This window comes from Elephantulus edwardii, unplaced genomic scaffold (genome assembly GCF_000299155.1).
Source record: "Elephantulus edwardii isolate Elephantulus edwardi_28Jun2011 unplaced genomic scaffold, EleEdw1.0 scaffold00069, whole genome shotgun sequence".
In the NCBI taxonomy this organism is placed as follows: Eukaryota; Metazoa; Chordata; class Mammalia; order Macroscelidea; family Macroscelididae; genus Elephantulus; species Elephantulus edwardii.
In genome coordinates, this window is record NW_006399819.1 from 10763692 (window position 1) to 10786381 (window position 22690).

At 37.2% G+C, this 22690-nt stretch overlaps 1 protein-coding gene across 2 annotated transcripts in view; it reads right to left on the minus strand.

Annotated features, from left to right (window-relative positions):
- The window catches only part of NEXN (nexilin (F actin binding protein)), a 50283-nt gene that overhangs the window by 22656 nt on the left and 4937 nt on the right, over window positions 1–22690 (minus strand). For both annotated transcript variants that reach the window (XM_006888589.1, XM_006888590.1), the window contains 5 exons: window positions 16557–16598; window positions 15199–15396; window positions 14926–15102; window positions 8397–8585; window positions 5041–5238 (listed from right to left, as the gene is read on the minus strand). In XM_006888589.1, coding sequence (XP_006888651.1) covers window positions 5041–5238; window positions 8397–8585; window positions 14926–15102; window positions 15199–15396; window positions 16557–16598 — 804 coding nt within the window. The remainder of the gene's footprint in view (window positions 1–5040; window positions 5239–8396; window positions 8586–14925; window positions 15103–15198; window positions 15397–16556; window positions 16599–22690) is intronic.

Below are 22690 nucleotides of genomic sequence, written 5' to 3' on the forward strand. Positions count from 1 at the left end.
ACACACACACACACACACACACACTAGTTGTGCTATGTTGCTGTTATGTGTGGGTGTCGAACACGACTCATAGTCACCCTATGAACAGTAGCTCTGAACCCTGTCCTGAGCCAGTCTCACAGTCTCTGACACAGTTGACTCCATTGCCATTGTCACTGTTTCAATCCATTTCATCCAGGATCTTTCTTTCCTGCACAGACTCTCTACCCTTCCGAGGACTGATTCTTTCTGACAGCATGCCCAAGTATGTAAGATGGAGTTTCAAAATACCTGCCTCCAACAAGCAACCTGGTTTCACCACTCCAGGACAGACCTGCTTATTCTCTTGACATCCATGGTGTATTTATTACTTTTCTCCAGCAGCACAACTCAAAAGCATCGATTTTTCTTCTCCCTTCCTTAGCCATTGTCCAGCTCTCAGCAGTTTAGAAGACCATGGTCTAGAGCAGACACATCTTGGTCTTAGACTGATATTGTTGCTCTTTAGCACTCCGGAGATAATAGACTTCTCCAAAGCAACTCATCTTTCGATTTTCTGACTGCAGGTGTCAAGAGTGTTGATTGTGGAGCTGAGGAAGATGAAATTGTTAATAATATAAATCTTTTCTACATCTATTATGATACTGCCAGTTGGCCTGGTGGTGAGAATCTTTGTTTTCTTGATGTTGAGCTGCAGTCCATATTGAAGACTGCAGTCCTTAACCTGCAGCAGACACTTCAAGTCTCCCTCAGTTTTAATGAGCAAGGTTGTGTCATCTGCATAATTCAGGTTGTTGATGAATCTTCCTCCAATCCTGATGTCATATTTTTCTTCATAAAGTCCAGCCTCCTGAATGATCTGTTCCGTAAAAAGATGGAAAAGGTATGGAGAAAAGACACATTCCTCATGTACTCCTTTATTTTGAACCATAAAGTGTTTCCTTACTTTGTTTAGATTACAGCTACCTGATTTAGGTTTAGAATTTGCATGAGCACAATCAGGTGTTCTGAAATTCTCATTTTTCTCATAGATAGCCACAAATTGTTGTGGTCTACACAGTCAAATGCCTTGGCATAGGCAATAAAACACAAATAGACATCCTTCTGGTACTCACTGCTTTCAGAAACCCAGATCCATCTGACATCAGTAATGCTATCCCTAGAACTACAGCCTCTTGTAAACCCAGCCTGTTTTTCTGGCAGTTTTCTGTCAATCTACTCTTCTAGTTGCTTTATTTATAATCTTCAGCAAGACTTTTCTTGCAAGTTATATTGTTCAATAATTTCCACACTCTGTTGCATCATCTTTTTTGGGACTGGGGATAAATATGGATCTCTTGCAGTAAGTTAACTGTGCTCATGTGAATCCTATACCTAGACTGGAAAGCTACTGTGCGAACAGAACAAGGGAACCCTGCATGGTTTAAAATTAAGAAGGGGGTGCAGCAGGGTTGTATTTTCTCCCATACCTATTCAGTCTGTATGCTGAGCAAATTATTCAAGAAGCCGCACTCTATACAGGGAAATCATCAGGATCAGGGTCAGAGGGTGGACTCATCAGTAACCTGCATTATGCAGACACACAACCTGCTTGCTGCAGGTGAAGAGGACTTGAAGCCCTTGTTGCAGAGGACCAAAGATATAGCCTCGCAGAACAACCATTAGTTTGCATGCCATCAACACCTGGTGTAAACAGCCCTGACAATCCAGGACATGAAACCTGGTTGGCTCACTGCTTTTTATCATTCTTTTCTTCACTTCTTCCTTCTTATCATGCAAAAGGAAATCAGTTTCTCAGTTATATATGCTTCTTTCTTTTCCCAGAAGACTATATTTTATTATTTTGACCTTTTAAATTCAGGATTATTATCCCAACATGATCCTTATCATGATGTTAAGTGTAGATAGGGGTTTAAAAGCTATCATTCTTCAAGTGTGTTTGAAATATTATTTCTGAAACTGAAAAAGAATCAGATGGCACTGTTCACATACACACAGACTTTGTAATTTCTGTAGCATTTGCTATGGTGACACTCAATGAAATAGAAGGAGTAGAGTCACAGCTTTAAACATTCAGACTCGTGGATGACAACTCCCTAAAGTTCTGTGGTGTAAGTTGTCAGAGTTTATTTCACTGCTACATCTGGATACACCAAGACTCTCTTCAAACAACGACAGGGCCTATTTCATTGCTATTATTAATCTGTCTCTACTGCCAGATTCATAGCTTCAGAGTAAGAAAATATTTTTTGAGCAAATCTTAATCAGACTCCTCTACACTGTTATGCTTCATTCAAGAAAAGTTTTCATTTAGTTTGTTTTGAAGGAAAATAAAGTGCTACAAATAATTCTCTGGTTTTTTAAAAAAGAATATAGCCTTAAATATGGATTGCATTTCAAGGTCAAGAAGACAAAGAGTTGTACCACTGGACCAATAGGCAACATCATGGTAGATGGAGAAAAGATTGAAACTGTTAACAACTTCAACTTACTCTGATCCACAATTAACACCCCTGGTACCAGCAGTCAGGAAATCATGAGACATATTGCACTGGGGGAATCTGAACTTAGAGACCTCTCCAAATTATTGAGGAGTTATGATGTCAGTTTGAGGACTAAGGTGCATCTGATACAGGCCATGGTCTTTCTGATCACTTGCTATGCATCTGAGAGCTGGACAATGAAAAGAATAACAGAAGAAGGACTGATGCCTTTGAGCTGTGGTGTTGGAGAAGAGCGCTGAACATTCATGGATGCCAAAAGAACAAATATGTCTTGGAGAGGGTGCAGCCAGAGTGCTCTTTGGAGGCAAAGATGATGAGGCTTTGCCTTGCATATTTCAGACATGTTGCTAGGAGGTGCTATTCCTTGGAGAGGGACATGATGCTCGCAATGGTGGAGGATCAGTAAAGGAGAAAAGCCTTGACAAGGTAGATTGATCCAGTGACTGCTGCAGTGGGCTTTGAGCGTGTCAGGAGGTGTGAAGATGGAACAGAATAGAGCAAAGTTCAGATCTGTTGTTTATAGTGTTTGTTGCTATGTGTTGTACTAGACTTGATGATATTTAACAACTTTTAGTCAGCTGGCCAGATTTCTTGACACAACCTTGTGAGCAGATCCAAGGCTGCATCTGTTTGTTTAAATATATAAATTGGTATTCTATCAATTCCTGGGACCTTATAGTTTGCCAATTCCTTCAGAGCTGCTTGGACTTCTTTTCTTTTTTTACCATTTATTCTTCATCCTATACTACTTCATGGAATTGCTCTGTCTCACCCAATTCTTTTTGGTACATTGACTCTGTATATTCCTTCCATGTTTTTGCTTCTGGGAACATTCAATATTCTATTATAATACTTTGCTTTGTCTTCCTGAACTGCTACTTGAAATTATTTGTTCAACTCTTTAACTTCCTTATTTCTTCCCTTTCTTGTGGTTTCTTCGCATATAGAGCAATTTGCAGAGTGTCTTTTGACAATCCCTCTTGGTCTTGTCTTCCTCCTTTGTATTTATAATGACCCTTTGCTTTCTTCATGGATCATACTTTTAAGATCGTCCCACAGCTCATCTAGTTTTCATTCATTAGTGTTCAAAGTGTCAGTATTTCTATTCTTAGAGCCAGCTATATCATTTGTAGGACCCCTTCTAGGACTGGTGGCTTAGTGGTAAGAAGCTGTGCTGCAATCCCAAAGCCTCACAGTTAAAATCCACCAGCTGTTCCATATAAGAAGGATGGGCAATCTCCTACTGTGTGATTTACTTTCTCTGAAAACTCACTGAAGGGTCGGCTATGGGTTGGTTCCAACTTGATGGCACAGAACAACAACTTCTAAGACAAGGAAGTACATGTCTGCCTCCCATAGACCTGCTGCTCCAGCCCGTGATAGGCAACTTTCAAATGATTGCAGTTTATTAGTAGGAATGTACTCAATTCCTAGATCAGGGATTGTCAGAAAGCCCCACTGAGTCACCGACGTGCTGAATGTGTTGTGGCTCTGCCAGCCAAAGGCTGGGGATGCTACATTCCTGCCTTGCCCTTCCCTTGCTGTACTTGTATCCAGGCCTACAGGCCTCCCCCTAGTCCACTGCTTGAGAAACTCATTGTTCACCTCCAATGGAGAATGGCAAAGTCCAGGGGCTAGGGCATCAGGAGATGAGAAATGGGCTGCTGAAAATCCATTCTGAATAGTAGCGGAAGCACCAGAGGGCATGACATCACTTACAAAATAAAAACTCAATAACCTTCTGAGCATAAAGTCTTATGTGGCCACACAAAATGCATTTTCATGTATATTCTCTCTCTCTCTCTCTGTACACTTAATGCATTTTAATGCTGAAGGAAGGATTCTCACTCAACTCGCTGCCTGGAAGTCAGCAGCAGCTCATAGCTGACCTTCCAGTGGTTTTTCATGGCTGTAAATGGCACAGGAGATTGCTCATCTTCCTCCTAGGAGCTCATGATGGATCCAAACTACCAGAGAGGCACTGCCTTTGGGTTAATTATGCACTCACGCTGCAGACTACGCCACCAGAGCTCCCTAGAGAAGTCATACTATGACATTTCATTCAACATTAATAAAGTTTCATCTCAGAGTCACTCAAGGTTTGCCATACAGATGTTGCTATTAGCATGCTTGACATTCTTGCAGTTGTATATGGGTTTATCCATTTAATTCCATTTGTTTAAAGGAAGATAACAAATCTATTGGGTATACTATATATTCAGTATATATTTGCAGTTCTCAGTCACAGTGTGTCTACATGTATGTGTGATGTATCTAAGAAGAAATATTAGCTTGAGGTAGTACAGTAAACTTTCAATCACTTGCAGTCTTTTATTTTTTTTTTTCCAAATCAGTAGTGAAGGAATAGAGTGACAGCAGCCTATAAAAATGGACATACCTATTCTGAAACCACAAACCTTCAAGTGTGCAGAGACCACGTGTCCATGTTCTTTATGCAAGCATCAATACTTACAAGGTTATTGTGAGACAATATATGTAAACTACTTAGAGTAATGAATATTTGTGAAATAGAAACAAATGTTTCATTAAATCTTACCTCTCCCATTTCTTGTCTAAGTTGTTCAAATTCCTGTCTCTCCATTTCTAGCTTCTGCCTGCGTTCTTCCTCTGTCCGTCGTTTTTCTTCTTCCATTTTTTGTTTTAATAACTCTTCAAAATTAATTTCCAGTTTTCCTGGTGTAAGAGATTCTTGAGAGATTGTTTTATACATCTCTTGGGAATCATCATCTATTACCTATTTAAAAGAATTCTTTTATCAATCTTGTAAAAATTATAAATACTAAAGAGGAACTATATCTTATAGAAAGTGAGATTACTCGTAATACAAAGATTTCACACTGAACTAGTAATCAGGACCTAAATTATTCTTAAAAAAAAAAGCAGTAAGCAAGGTAGGAATTATTTAAAAATGTAAAACAAGCATTTTGTGTGAATAAAGGAAATGTGATCATTTGTTTTCCATTCCATTGAACATAAGGAAATATCTTTGCTATTCTTATGCTTGAATAACATGAACTAGATATTAAGAGATTTTAATACTGAGAATATTTAAAATTGCAATAAAATGAATCTCCACAGTGGTAGACAACATAGAGCATTGCAATTAAATTGTGTGTGGGTTTTTTTCTGAAAGGATTAGGTAGTACATCATAATTCCTTCATAATTAGGCAAAAATCACCTTTGTACTGATTTAATTGGTGTCAGCATAATTTTTAAGAAGTAATAATAGTTAATACTTACTGAGAGTTTATTCATGCCAGATATAGTCTAAGAATAGTACGGGTTCAAATTCTATAACCCTGTGAAGCAGGTATTATTAACATCCCCATTTTACAGAGGAAAAGAAACTTAGCCACTGAAAAGTAATTTGTCCAAAGTCAACATAAAGAACAAGTGATGAAACTAGTATTCAAAACTTCAGGAATTTGTATACTCATATAATTTGTAGTTTTTGTAGTTTCCTGTAAATGGTCTGTTTCTGCCATCTAGCTGTGACTTTGGGCAAATTACCTCATCTTTCTATCCATGACAACTTTCACAGAGGTCTTGTGAAGATTAATAACATTTGCAAACCCTTAGCAGAGTGGCTGACTCCATGTTAAACTTTCAAACTGTGCATTTTATAATTATGTTATCATCTGCCTGTAATAGATAAGGATGTTGGTTGTTGTTATATACCATCAAGTCAGAACTGACTCATAGCTGATTTCCAGCAGGTTTTCAGAGGCACTAAACTGCAATCGAGAAAATGGCCTATGCTTTACCCTTAGAGCAGCTGGTGGAATTGAATTAGCTTTCTTTGCATTAGCAGCACAACTTCTTACTCATTCGACCACCAAAGCTCCCCATATAGTAACACACACACACACACACACACACACACACACACACACACACACACTCTGCATGTGTGCGGGTAGTTCCAAAATCACAAATAGAAACTTTGACTTTCAGTTGGTGACTTGGAATATATTTTGCCATGGAAAACAATTACCTAATTCTGGTTTTGATTCTGTGAAGTCATATTAAGGAGCCCTGATGTTGTAACTTATAACGTGTTGGGCTACCAACCAAAAGGTTGGAGGTTTAACTCCAGTAGCTGCTCCATGGGAGAAATATGGTCAGTCTCCTCTCATAAAGATTTATAGCCTCAGAAATCAATGGAAAGTCGCTATGAGTTGGAATAGACTAGAGGAGCAGTGGGCTGTTTAAAAACCATACTAGAAGTCTTGTGGTGCAGTAGTTAAACCCTCATCTGCTAATCAAGAGATCAGCAGTTCATAACTACCAGTGAAAGATGTAATAGTCTGCTAGTAAGTCATACAAAATTTTCCACCCAGGGCACAAAAAAGTTATGCTTACACAGTACTATAGACTGTTAGAGAGCTCTGGTAGCCTAGTGCTAAGATGCTGCGCTGCAATCCTGAAGGCATGTGGTTCAAATCCACCAGCTGTTCCACGGGAGAAGGATGGGAAATCTCTTGTGTGATTATCTGCCTTTGAAAAACTGCTGGAGAGTCAACTAGGGGTTGGTTCCAACCCTATGACACGCAGCAATAACAACAACAGACTCTTAAGGCAGCTCCGGTGGCTGGGTGCCAGCTCAAAGGTATGTGGTTAGAACCCACCAGCATCTCCACAGGCAAAAGATGGGAATTCTCCTATGTGATTTACTGCCTCTTAAAAACCACTGGAGGATGTAAAACAATGAATGAGTGAAAATCTAACTTCTTTGTAAAAATTTATTAAAATCACAATTATAATAAAAATTTATTTAAAAAAAAAACAAACCCAAACCACTGGAGGGTCAGTCATAAATCCATCTCAACTCAACAGCACAGAACAACAACAAAAAAAATAGACTATTAAGCATGCAATTTTTGTTGTGTACCGTCAAGTTGGAAGTGATCCACAGCTGACCCTCCAGTGGGTTTTCAGAGGCAGTTAATATCACAGGAGGAGAATGCCCATCTTTCTCCCACGGACCAGCTGGTGGATTTGAACTGAGTGCCTAAGGGATTACAGTGCAGCTTCTTACCAGTGGGCCAAAAGAGCTCATTTGAAATATTGCAAGGATTATAAAAATGTGAAATAGACAAAAGTAAGCATATGCTGTTGGAAAAATTGCAATGAGAGACTTTGAAAAATATTAAAACATACATATAATAAGTGAAGTGCAAGAAAAAGTAAAAGGATGCCAGTTATCTGACCTATAACCATGGCAGTGGGACATTAAGGAAGAAAAGTTTTAAAAATTACTTAAGAGGTGTGATAAAAGAGATTTGGTTACTGATGGACGTAAGGCATGAATTAGAAGATGAATGTGATTATTATTTCTAATTTGAGCATCTAGGTGAGTGAAGAGACCAAATAAACTCTTGGATCTATGTCTAAAGCTTATTGAGTAGGAGGAGAAACACTAGTTATAACACTGAAGTTAATGAAAATGTTTTAAGAAGATGACAGAGTATTCAAGTGTCAGATTGTCTGAAAAGAAAGGTTTCCAAATAACTGTACATTTTACAAGCATTAAAATAGTAGTGAGAGATAACTTTGTAACAAAGAAGGAGAGGGGATAAGGGGAAGCTCTTTACTTCTTGCCTAGATACTCAATTCTGGAAAACATGTCTTCCCAGAAAAAGAAGATCATATTCAATCTTCTATGCCAGGGATGGCAATTTAATCATAACGTTCTCAGCACTGTATTGAAGCAAACACATTAAAAAGAGTGGGGTTATGCCATAGAAGACCTGAAAATGTATCTGCTATTCCTACTCTTGGCAAAATCTCAGAAATAACCCAGTGTTCTCCAACGTTAATGATTAGTATTAACATTCTAAAAAGCTCAATTCCAAGACAATATTCTTCCATTAGATTCTTTTTTTTTTTACCATGCTCCTCCTCGCTTCAGCAAATGCTTTTTTTTCTTCCTCAATTCTTCTTCTGGCTTCTTCTTCTGCTTTTTTTTTTTCATCTTCTACTCTCCGCCTTTCTATTTCTTCAAAACTGAGTTTGAGTTTACCAGGGCGATACTCTTTAAAGCTTTTTTCTGTTTCTTGGTTTTCCTCCTCTTCACTCACCTAAAGAAAGAAACTGTTAATTACTAAGAATTAAGAATCATCAAAGGCAGAAATGAATTATAAATCAAAGGCCTAGGGATGTTTCTACGCCCTTAACATGCTTGACCAAAATCCTCGTCCTTTTAAGGTCTCATATGATAAAATCTTGTATGATACAGTGTTCAACATTGGAGAAATTATGAATAAAATTATATTAAAGCTAATTAAAACATCTCAAGCAAGTAAAAAATTTTAAATGGGTAAGATGAAGTATTAAGAAAGAAAATAATTCGAGTTCTATTAAACAATTTTCCCAGAACAAGTATTCAGCATTATATTCCTAATTTAAATCGAGGGTCACGTAGATAATTAGCTCCTGTAAAAAGGCAAATTTTCTTTTTAAAAATAAGATATCATCTCACCCAAGCAACACGAGGAAAGTTCAATAACAGTGTTGAAAGGACTGTAACCTGGTACAGTCACTATCGTAAACAATTTGGTGTTTCCTTAAAATCCTGTTATTGTTGTGTGCCATTAAATAGGAATTGACCCACAGCTGATCCTCCAGCAGGTTTCCAGAAGCAGTAAATCGCACAGGAGGAGATTGTCTATCCTTCTCTCACAGAGCAGCTGGTAGCTGCTTGCCTGTGGGACTGCAGTACACTAGACCCCCAGAGCTCCCTAGCAATCTCACTACTGGGTATATATTCTGAAGAAATAGGAGCTGTGACACAGATAAAGGCATACCCATGTTTGTTGTCTCATTATCTACAAGAGTGAAGAGATTTAAGCAGTCCAAGTGTTCATCAATGGATGAATGGATAAAGAAACTATCGTCCATACACATAATGGACTACTATGCATCACTAAAGAACAAGGAATAATTTAAGAAACATCACATACTTTGAATCTGGAGGATATTATGCTACGTCAAATAAGGTAGTGACAAAGGGAAAAGTATTATAAAAATATTTTATAATAGTCCACTATTATAAAAAACAAAAGAAAATTTTAAATGCCGAAAGAATCATTGCTATTGAGTCAAAACTGACTCATGGCTGACCCTTCAGTCAGAGGGCTTTTTAACTGCATGAAATTTTCTCTCCTGACATCACTGGTGGATTTGAACCTTCAGAGATACACCACCTTTGGGTTAGTAGTGCAACTCACTACAGACTGTTACCAGAGTTCCTTCATGTAAACACTTATTACATACACAATCCTACAACACTGGTAATAATAAATGTTAAAATCCCAGAGCATTTGTGCTTATGCATAAGCATGAATAAACCTATACTTGGTCCAGGAGGCAGTCGTCAGAACAGAGCAAGGAAACACTGCATGGTTCAAAACTGGGAAGGTTGTATGCCAGGGATGTGATCTAGATCTAGATGCAGAACAGATTATCCGGGAGGCTGGGCTCTATGAGGAGGAGTGTGGCATCAGAATTGGGGGAAGACTCATCAACAACTTGCAATAAACAGATGACGCAAATATGCTTGCTGAAACTGAGATGAGGAGGTCATGAAGCGCTTGCTGCCAAAAAGGTCAAGGACTGCAGCCTTAAATATGGACTCAAGTTTAACATCAAGAAAACAAGGATTCTCACCTCTGGGCCGATTGGTAGCATTATGATAGATGATGAAGAGATTGAGATTGTTAACAGCTTTAGTTTGCTTGGCTCCACAATGAACACTCTTGGTACCAGCAGCCAAGAAATCAAGAGATGAATTGCTTTGAGAAAGTCTATTGTCAGGGGCCTCTCCAGAGTACTGAAGAGCAATGACATCAGGCTGGAGACTAAAGTGTGCCAGATCCAGGCCATAGTCTTTGCAATTACTTATTGTGTGTCAGAAAGCTGCACAATGACTAGGGATGATAGAGAATTGATGCTTTTGAATTGCGGTGCTAGAGAAGAGTATTGAATATATCATGGACTGCCAGGAGAACAAACAGGTTTTTCCTGGAGAGGGTGAAACCAGGCTGCTCCTTGGAGGCAAAGATTCTGAGACTTTCTCTGTCATACTTTTTGCATGTTGCAAGGAGGGACCAGTCCTTAGAGAGGGACATCATGCTTGGAAGGGTAGAGGGACAGCACAGGAGAGGAAGACCCTCGATGAGATAGATTGATTTAGTGACTGGGGTAATGAGGGTAGGTTTGTCAGAGACAGTAAAGTTACAGAAAGTTTCAGGGCTCTTGTACATAGTGTTGCTCTGAGTTTCAAGAGACTCAATGGCAACAACAAATATACAGGTAGAAAGGCAAATAACAAATAAGGACAGGTGAAGGGGCCACATCCACCGTCATATATAGGTTTACCAGATTATATTTCTTCATTCATATCAGTACATGCTGTAAATATATCAGTGAATATAACTGAATCAGCAGGGACCAACCAATGGCAGCTTCTTAATCACAACCAAACACCTTAATGGAATGAGTTGCTAGTTGTGGGACCTTCAGACTATAGTCTTGGGGGACATGATAGAGTCCATAAAAGATAATATTTTCCAAAAAAATAATATTTTTCCATTCTACTTTGATGAGTAGCAGTTGAGATATTAACACCTTGCAACTGGCCATCTTTGGTGTTATTGGTCACACTCTGTCCAGGAGTGGGACAAAAAGCAAAAAACGTATAGAAACAATTAGTCTAAAAGATTAATCTCCCACTTGAACTCCAACTTCCACAACTCCAAGATTAGAAGAATTAGATAGTGCCCTAGTAGCACTGTTGACCAAACCTAGAAGGAATCACAGTTGAAGATTCTGTGTAGAGTGAGGGCAAATGTGGAACAAAAAAACTTAAAGACTTAAGAAAGACCAGACTTACTGATCCAACAAAGACCAGAAGCCCTTAGTTACTCTTTGAACCTGAAACAAAACTGACTCCAGTGGCTTAATTTTCAGCCAGACATTGTTACTCTTGTTGTTGTGAGGCATAATCAAGTCACCTGCAAGTCATAACGGCCCTGTGAACAGCCTTGCCCTATCCTGCCCCATGCTTACAATTTCTGATATGCTTGAGTCCATTGTTACAGTCACTGTGTCATTCCATCCTGCTAAGAGTCTTCTTCTCTTTCTCTTACCCTCCACTTTCCCCCCAGCCTAATATCTTTTTCTAAGGACTGGCGCCTCCTGACAACATTCCCAAAGTATGTGAGATGAAATGTCACCATCCTTGTCTTTAAGGAACACTCTGGTTACATTTCTTTCAAGACAGACTTGTTTGTTCTTTTTGGTAGTCCATGGGGATGTACAGTACTCTTCTCCAGGACCACGATTCAAAAGCATCGATTAGTTTTCTTTTGCTCATATTTATTGTCCAACTTTCACATGCAAAAGAAATAATTGAAAATATCATAGCTTGGATCAGGTGCACTTTGATCTTTAAGCTGACATTTATGCCCTTTAGTACTTAGGAAAGGTTCTTGATAGCATTGTTTAGGAATGAAATATGGTTTTTTATTGACTACTGTTACCATGGGTCTAGATTGTGAATCCACGCAAAATGAAATAATTGGCAAATTCAAGCTTTTCTCCATCTATTATGATGCTGCCTATTGGTCCATTAGTGAGGCCCATTTTTTGTTTTCTTGATTTTAAGATGTAATCTATATTGAAGGCTGCCATCTGATCTTCTGAAGCAAGTGTTTCGAGTCTTCTTCAGTTTTAGCAAGCAAGATTGTGTTACCTGCATAACACAAGTTACTGATGAGTCTTCTAATTCTGATTCCAGATTCTTCTTCATATAGTTTAGTTTTTTGCTCAGCATACAGATTGACTAGGATGGAGAAAGGATACCACCCTAATGCACACTTTTCTTGCCCCAGACTGAGTACCCCACCTCCTGATACATCCTTGATACACTTTCCCCACAGTCTGCATATTTGTTTAATAATATGTGTGTGCTTGCTTGTTTTATAGTTTGCTGATATGGATACAGCACTTATCTGGCAGTCTGCTGTACTGAAAATGGATGACTTACACGTTACAGCATCTTTTATAATTTGTGTATGTATGTTTGCTCATTTACAGTTTTCTTTTATGAGTACAGCACTTGTCTGCCAATTTGCTGTACTGGGGTGACTTGCAGGTTGTTGTGATGATAGAAGCTAGCCAAACAATAGACAAGCCTTTAACTTAACTCATACTGACTCAGGGAAGCACTTAGTCCTTAGAATAACCAATCATAAAAAAAAGGCAAAAGAACATCATTTGTCCAAGAATAAAGCCTAGAATGCAAGGAGTGGTAGACTAGAAGAATTAATGGAAATGAAAATTATAGGTAGAAAGTGGGAAAAGTGCCCTTGCATTTTGTGTATTTTGATTAATGTTTTAAGACAAAATATGTTTGAATGCATAGCTGAATAAAAAACTAATATGCTTTTTAAACTTTCACTCAAATCATAATAAAACTCAAACTCATTGCTGCTGAGTTAGAACCGATTCATAACTTTTCAAGAGGCTGTAAATTATCTAGGAGGAGATTTCCCATCTTTCTCGAGTAGAACATCTGGTGGATTCAAGCTTCCAGAGTACAATTTCCTATGGACCATGTTATCAGGTCTCCCTCAAATCTCAATAAGAACAAATAAGTAAAGGTAGGTTCACATATACCAATCGAGAGTAGTTTCCATTTTGTGCTTTTCATGTACTATGGTGTTCTTTCATACATTAATCAGTCAAAAAATTTTCTGGAACTATTTTGTATAAAATTCAAATGTTACAATTTTATTAAGATTGTAACTCAATGTCATTTTATCAATTAATGTTATTTGTTTTTTTCTTTTAATTAAATTGAACAACTAGTGATAGCTAAACTGTATAGGTATTGTACAAGTATAATTACCGAAAAGTAGTTAACATTTTCAAATAATTGTTGTTGTCTTGTGCTATCAAATCTCCTGTGACCTATAGTGATCCTATGTACAGCAGCTCTGAAGTCTGCTTTGTCCTGAGCCAGTCTCACTGATTCTGACACACCAACTCCCATTGCCCCTGTTACTGTATCAATCCATCTCATCTGGGATCTTCCTCTCCTGTGCTGTCCCTCTACCCTTCTGAGCATGAAGTTCTTCTCCAAGGACTGGTCCCTCCTGGCCACGTGCCCAAAGTATATGAGATGGAGCTTCAATATCCTAACCTCCAAGGAGAAACTTAGTTTAGCCCTCTTCAAGGCAGACCTATTTGTTTTCTTGGTTGGAAGTCCATGATATGTTCAAGACTCTTCTCCAGCACCACAACTCAAAGGTTAGTTCATTTAGCAAAATGCTCTCCAGTCTCTCCTAAGTTAGGTAGTGATGTAAAAAAAAAATTGCTTCTGCATGCTGTGTAGTAATGTGCCATAAATTTTCAATTCAGTTCAGCTGTGGTTGGACATCTGAGCTGTTTCCATGTTCTTGCAATGGTAAATAACACTGCTATGAAATTTGATGTATAAGTCTCCATTTGTGCCTCAGTTCTCATTTTCTTAGGATATTCCAAACAGTGGAATATCTCATTGTGGTTTTGATTTGCTGTGGAGTAACTGAGTCATATGGAATTTCTATGTTCAGCTTTCTAAGAAAATACCAAACTGCCTTCCAGGGTGGTTGTACCATTCATTTTACAATCCCAAATACTCTGTTGCTACTAGAGTGAGATGGTATCTCATCTCTTCCTCCTTCCCAGTCCACACTGCAATGTACTTCTTGTTCCGGATTGGTGTCATAATAAGTATTTTTATAGTATTTAAAGTTTTAAAATCTTTTTACTAACTTAAGAAGTAGGCACTGTTATTTTCAACATTTTACAGATGAGAAATAAATCAAAGTAAATGGCTTACTCATGTAATAGTAGAGCCTTGTATTATCAGAATCCAAGAAGTTTGTCCCCAAAAATCTTTACTTTGAATCACTACACCATATGCATGCTTTATTTGACAAACTCTATATTCTACAGAGCATTGTTAATTTGATATGATCAGACATTTAAAAAAAACTGGCCAGAAATGCTAAGTGTAACATTTAAAATTAGGCTTGAAAATGTGCTGCACTACAGGCTCAGTGACAGATGAAGATAAACCAGGTTCAGTAAGTGATTGTTTTACAGATTTCTAATAATTTATAACACACAAAAATATTTTTGATAGTCTATTGAAAAAAAGAAAACTTCCCTAAACCCAGTATCTATTGAGTGAAAGACCCTTAAACGAAAATTAGAAACAATATAGGTGCATCTTATATATCAAATATGAATACTGTTTTGAAGTCAGATCGTTGTATAAATTCTCATATTTATTTATATTTAGTCTAATGGATTTAGATAAGCCAACTATCTAAAAAATAATAAATATAAAGTTTAAAAATGTGCCTTTACCATTTGCCGTCTGGCTTCTTCAAATGCTCGCTTCTCTTCTTCCAAACGTTTTCTTGCGTCTTCTTCAGCTTGCCTCTTTTGGTTTTCTTGTCTTTGTCTTTCCAATTCCTCAAAAGTTAGTTTCAGTTTTCCAGGAGAAAATGATTCCCTCCTTGTGTCACCCTCTGTTTCATCATCCTAAGAAAATATAAAAACTTGTCTGTTAACAAAAAGAGAAGTGCTGCCAACTGACTTAAAGCTTAGATTTGTTTCTTCAAAAAAACACCACATTACCATGACCAATGAGAGACATTTGGCTTCCTTCAGAGACTGCCGTTGTTCTTCATATCTCAGCCTTTTATCTTCTTCATACTTAAGCCTTTCTTTTTCTTCACGTTCTTTTTCTAGATCCTCAAAGTTCTTTTTAAGTTTTCCAGATATTTTGCATGATTTGACAGGTACCACTGACACAAGTAGTGAATCATCTCCTTCCTATTTTTTAAGATAAATAATTAGTATTTTTTTCCTTACCAAAATTTGTATTTCACAGGACTTTCCCTCCATTTCTGCTGAATGTCATTATACTGCTAGTAATTATTCCGAAGAACAAAAATTTAATATTTACAAATTCTTATTCTTTTCCCTAAATTAATTGCATATTATGAGTAAATGTTACTGAAATATATTGCTGACAAACTTCAAAAATTATATTCTTTTCTAGAAGATGGTGTTAATACAACTATTGACATATGGAAATTATGATGACATTGTCTAAAAATGTGCACTAATCAGTCTCACGAATGGAAGTGTGCACTTTTTTAGAGTATCTGAATCAATTTGATGGTGGATTAATTCCATTTTAGCCACAATAAAAAAGCTATATGATTTTTTTGCCTTTACTATAACTAACATTTACTGAAGAAAAAGACCGTTTTTATGAATAACTTGTTAAACATTATAAGTTTTATTTTAAGCTTTGGTGTTTAATCCTATTAAACGTGTATTATTTTTCTTCAAATTAATATTTCATCAGTTCTATTAAATTATCTAGGGTTGCCTTTTATTTGTTTTTCTTTTTAAAAATAGCAACCATAAAGTGAAGAAAAGTAAAGCTACTTCCAGTTTAGTGGCTATAATTTTAGGCACACCATCAAATTGCTTGATAAATTTTATTATCTGTGTTAGATACAAAGAGATGACTACATTTTTTGTGGTTGAACATTCCTTCATCGTGGCAGATACGATCACAGACACTAGTATGCGATAACCAAACACAAATTGTCAGGAACTCTGAGGAAAGAAAATAAATGATGAAAAGAAAATAGAATCTTTATAATGTTAGTATAGAAAATAATCTCAATGGTTAGTAACAGCTTAAGAAATACATAGTCTTGTTAGTGTACCTCAAACAAGATTGATAATGAGACTTCTTTCTCTAATCTAACCATGAAAGTAAAAGCATACTTTAAAAACATTTTTGCTATAGTGTCTGAAAGTGTAAAAGCATGATCTTGTTTTGCAAAATATTTCTGTCCTTTTGTCTATATCTGTAATAAAAAGAGTAAAACTTTAATTTTTTTTCTTAAACTAAAAGATAATTTGTGAATCAGATAATTTAGGTGAATGTTTCATGAAAGGAGATGTCTTTTTACCTCTGATGCTGATTCAGTTCCCGTATTGTTTATGTCCTCAATCTATTGAATGAGAATTTCAAATCATTACATTACATTACATTGGATTTTGGGTTTTAAACAAAAAATCGAAAAGTAATTTAGTTGTGTCTTATGGTAATTTTTCAAATTGTTAAGTTTTGAAATATTCCTGTTCCTCCAAATTAGCCAACTGTTTCTTCATAGGTGGAGAAAAACCTTATGTTAATTTTTATACCTATTTCAATATCTAAGGAATAATATATTAAGAAAAAATTAAAATGAAGCCTACATTTGTAATTCTGGAAATTGACTACTAGACCAAATTCTTATAACCTGTGAGCTAAAAAGCAGAAATTTTTAACTAGTAAGTTCAGCTGAAATACATCAAAACATTTATTAGCTCATTTGCTGCTTCTGTCTCATTAATGAAAAAACTATCATTAATAATCAAATAATTGTCATACTTACATTTTATAATATAATATATAGCAAAAATATAACTGATACAATATCAAGATAGGTTAATGGTATATACTTTCACATGGCAAATTTCAAAGAGATGGCCATAATGTTTTTAACAAGATTTAAGTCGAATGGCTTTCATTCAAAAGGATCATTCCTGATAAGAAACATCATTTAGGTTAAAATACTGGATCAATCAAAACCTACTACACAGCAGTAGTACTCAAAACAGCCTGGCACTGGTAAAGTGACAGGCACATAGACCAATGGAACAGAATTGAGAACCCAGAATGGACCCATCTGTCTATGGCCAACTGATATTCTACAAGGAAATAAAAACTATCAAATGAGAAAATGACAACATCTTCAACAAATGTTGCTGGCAAAACTGGATCACTACCTACACAAAGCTGAAACAGTATCCACATCTCACACAATACACAAAAATCAACTCACAGTAGCTCAGAGACCTGGGAGTAAAGCACCAAACCATAAAGTTCATCAGAGACAAATTCAGAGTAAGCTTAGATGGCTTAGTCTATGATAAAAAAAAAGACTGCCAAATATAGCCAGAAATGTACAATCTGGAGAGGATAAAATTGATTAATTAGATCTGCTAAAGATTAAATCTCTGTGCACTTAAAAAAAAAAAACCCAAACCCACAAAACTTTTTCAAAGAGCTGAAAATGGAGGATAAAAGGGAAGAACTCGATCTGCATTTCTCAAGCTGAGAGAAATGAAAATCAAACTTAAGCCTTGTGTCGCAATATTGAAGGATGCTATGGGCAATATATTGAATGATCCAGAAAGCATAAAAATAAGATGGAGGAAATACAAGGAATCACTGTACCAAAAAGAGCTAACTGACACTGAAAAATTTCAGGAAGTACCATAAGAGAAATTAAGAAAGGAGTGTGTCAGAGCTGTATTCTCTCTCAGTACATATTCAGTCTGTATGCTGAGCAAATTACCCAAGAAGCTGGACTCTATGAAGAGTGTGGCATTGGGACTGGAGGGAGGCTTATCAATAACCTGTGTTATGCAGATTACACAACTTTGCTTCCTAAAAGTAACAAGGATTTTAAACATTTCTTGAAGAAGATCAAGGAATGCAGCCTTTGGTATGGATTTCATCTCATGTCAAGAAAACAAAGATTCTTACCACTGAACTGACAGGCAGTGTCATAATGGATGGAGAGGAGATTGAAACTGTCAACTGCTTCATCTTTCCTGAATCCACAATTAACACCCTGGGTACCAGCAGTCAGGAAATCAAGAGATGTATTACACTGGGAAAGCTTGCAGTTAGGGATCGCTTCAGTTTATTGAGGAGTAGTGATGTCAGTTTGAGGACTAAGGTGCATCTGATTCAGGCCATAGTCTTTTGGATCATTTGCTATACATCTGAGAGCTGGACAATGAATGAATAGGGATGACAGAAAAAGAATTGACACCTTTGAGCTGTGGTGTTGGAGAAGATACCATGGACAGCCAAGAGAACAGATATGCCTTGGAGAAGATGGAGTCAGAATGCTCAATTGGAGGCAAGAATGATGAGGCTTCACCACACATACTTTGAGCATGTTGCTAGGAGATGCTGTTCATTTGAGAAAGGCATGATGTTGGGAAGAGTGGAGGGTCAGCGAAGGAGAGGAAGACTCTCAACCAGGTGGATTGATATGGTGACTGCTACAATGGGCTTTGTGTCAGGAAGTGTGAGGATGACACAGGATGGAACAGGGCTTAGATCTTTTGTTCATAGAACTGCTATGAGTCGTACTCGATTCAACAGAATCTAGTAACAACCATATGAGCAAGAGCCAATGATAACGAAGGACGAAGTGGAAATTGCATTGAAAGCACTGACAAAAAATAAGTCCTCAGGAATTGATGACTTGTTTCAGTTAACAAATGCAGTCCTGCATGAGCTCACCAGTCAGTGCCAGGAAATGTGGAGGACAGCTGTCTGGCCATTGAACTGGAAGAGATCTGTACTCGTTCCCATTCCCAAGAAAGGTGATCCAACAGAATGTGGATATTATTGAGCAGTGTCATTTATATCACATGAAAGCAAAATACTGCTGAAGATCATTCAAAACCAGCTAGAATAGTACATAGATTGGGAACTGCCAATAATTAAAGAAGGATTTATAAGAGGCCACGGTACCAGGGACATCATTGCTGATGTCTGATGGATCCTGGCTGAAAGTAAAGAATACTTTATGTATGTCTAGTTATGCTTTATTGACTATGCAAAGGCATTTGACTTTGTAGATCCTAACAAGAGATGCCTAATTTTGAAAAGAATGGGGATCCTGGAACACTTAATTGTGCTCATGTGATACCTAGACCTAGACCAGGAGGCTATTGTGTAGTCTCTTGCAATAGCTTTTCAGTTTGTATGATGAGCCAATTATCCAAGGAGCTGAACTCTATGAAGAGGAATGGCATCAAGATCAGAAGGAGACCCATCAATAACCTGCTTTCTGCAAATGACACAACCTTGTTTGCTGAGAGGACCTGAAGCACTTGTTGCAGAGGATTAAATAACATAGCTTTCAATATGGATTGCATCTCACTGTCAAGAAGACAAAGATTCTTACCACTAGACCAATAGGCAAGTGATGATAGATGGAGAAAATATTGAAATTACAACAATTTCATCTTACTTGGATCCACTTAAATCCTTGGTACCAGCAGTAAGGAAATCAGGAGATGTATTACACTGGGAAAGCTTGCAGTTAGGGATCACTTCAGTTTATTGAGGAGTAATGATGTCAGTTTGAGGACTAAGGTGCATCTGATTCAGGCCATAGTCTTTTGGATCATTTGCTATGCATCTGAGAGCTGGACAATGAATAAGGATGACAGAAGAATTGATGCCTTGGAGCTGTGGTGATAGAGAAGAGCACTGAACATCTCATGGACTGCCAACAAACAGATAAGTCTTGAAAAGGGTGTAGCCAAAGTGCACTTTGGAGGTCAAGATGATGAGGCTTCACCTCACATACCTTGGGCATGCTACTAGGAAGGGCTGTTCCTAGAAGATGGACATGACGCTCAGAAAGGTGGAGGGTCAGCAAAGGAGAGGAAGACCCTCAATCAGGTGGATTAGTATGGTGACTGCTGCAGTGGACTGTGTCAGGAGGTGTGAGGTGAGGATGGTACAGGATAGGATAGGGTTCAAATCTGTTGTTCATGGGGTCACTATGAATTGTACTCAACTCAAGGGCACCTAACAATAATCTGTATGCTGAGCAACTAATTTATGAATCCAGACTCTATAAAGAAATATATGGCATCAGAATCAGAGGACAACTCCTCAACAACCTACATCGTGCAGATGACACAAACTTGCTTGCTGAAAGTGAGGAGGGCCTGAAATGCTTGCTGCTGAAGATCAAGGACTACAGCCTTCAATATGGGTTATAATCTCACTATCAAGAAACCAAAGGTCCTTACCACTAGGCCAATAAGCAACATCATGATAGATGGAGAAAGAATTGAAATTGTGAACAATTTTGTCTTAATTGGAACCACAAGTCAATATCCTTGGTACTAGCAGTCAGGAGATCAGGAGATAAATTGCTTTGGGCAAGGCTGCTGTCAAGGACCACTCCAAAATACTAGAATAATGATGTAAGTTTAAAGACTAAGGTGTGCCTGATTCAGGCCTTGTTCTTTTCAATCACTTGCTATGTGTTTGAAAGCTGGACAATGAATAAGGATAACGAAAGAATTTCTGCCTTTGAGTTGTGGTGTTGGAGAAGAGTACTGAATATTCTATGAACACCCAAACGAGTGAACAGGTATGTCTTGGAAAAGCAGCCAGAGTGCTCCTTCGAGCAAGGATGGTAAAGCCTTGACTCTCATACTTTGGACATGTTGCCAAGAGAGGCTATTCTTTGGGAAGGGATAGTGTGCTTAGAAAGGTGGAAGGTCAGCAAAAGAGAGGTAGACCCTCAGTGAGCTAGACTGACACAGTAACTGCAGCAATGGGCTCAAGTGTATAAGAGATGTGAAGGGGTAGGACAGGATTCAGATCTTTTGCTCAAAGAGTCTCTGCTTGACAGCACCTACCAGCAACGCCACCAGAGCTGGCAAGGATCTGGAGTTTTTGTTGCCATTAAGTTTACTGTAACTCATAGTGACCCTATAAACAACGGATCTAAATCTTGCCATACCCTGAGTCATCATTCTCAGGATCTCTGACAAGGGAGCCATCTGATTGTCTGATTGTGCATCTTCCTTTTCCCCTCTGACTCTCCACCTTTCCCAGCCCGATTTCTTTTTCCAAGAACTGGATCCATCCTGATACCATGCCCAAAGTTTACAAAAAACTAGTTCTCAAATGTTTCAAATTATTTTATTGTGTTTCTACTGCTGAATATCTTCCTCATCTTCTAATCCACCTATCGACACAGTTTTTCTTTTGGAACTCAGCTCTTGGAGTTATGTTGCTGTTGTTGTTAATTGCCGTCGAGTCGTAGACGACTCATAGTGACCCTATGAACAAAAGACTAGAACACTTGTATAACTTCTATCGTCTTAAAGTTTAGATTATCATCAGTGTGACTTAAAAGCACTTACTCACTATTTGCCATGAAATATTGGCTGTTATAATTTATTCTGTTGTAAAATTTAATTGTAAAACAAATACCCTTTTGATAACTAGATATGGGAATAATAAAGCATATGCCACCCTTTCTTCGGATAAAACGCTTACTGTCAAAGAATCAGAACCCTGCCCCTCCACTGGGTTGCTGTTAAATCACACCGGAGATTAACCATCTTTTGCTTATAGAGCCCCTGGTGCATTTGAACAGAGAGACTCCACGTTTGGGTTAGCAGTGCACCTCTATGGATTATGCCTCCAGAGCTCCGTAGTTCAGATAAGACGACATACAATTATAAAACACAGCAAATTTATCTTTCTTCAGTTCGCCTGGCATATAGCTTCATTTGCCTCTTAGAAATAGTCATTTGCAAAGCCAGAGTTAATTTATTTTGCATGCAAATATGACATATACTTTGATTTTATTGTCAGTTTTTAGATATGCAATAGAAACTGCAAGGAGCATAGTAAATTGATTAAAGACACTTTAAAAGTCAGCAAAAAGCCAAACACAATCTCCCAATAAAAATGTCTTTTTAAAAAGGGTCTGAAAAAAAACGGAAAAAATAAAAAGGTTCTGAAAATTTAAATTTTTTAAAATATTTCCATTTTTAGGTGTGAAATTATGCTAGTATAATTATTACTAAAACATAGCTGGGAAAAAGGTAGAGAAATTAAGTGGCTCATAATTTGTCCATATGAAATATTGTTTAGGTGAAATATAAAATACTCATAGCACATTGGCTTTGTTCCTGACACTGTTCTAAGTGCTTTTAAAATTGAACATCTTATTAACAATTTGAGGCAATAAATACCATTATCTCACTAAGCTTGAGCATCATTTCTATCTTACAGGGTAAACTAAGTTATAATACATAAATAATATATTGCTATCTTTTAAATTCTATCATGACAAATAATTTTAATATAAAACAAATGTAATAATAATTAAACATTTATTAATTTGTCAGTTATTTATTTGATAAAATTTAACTATGACTATTAGAAATTCATGTTTCTATATTATCATAACCATTAATCCTCTAGCAATATTAG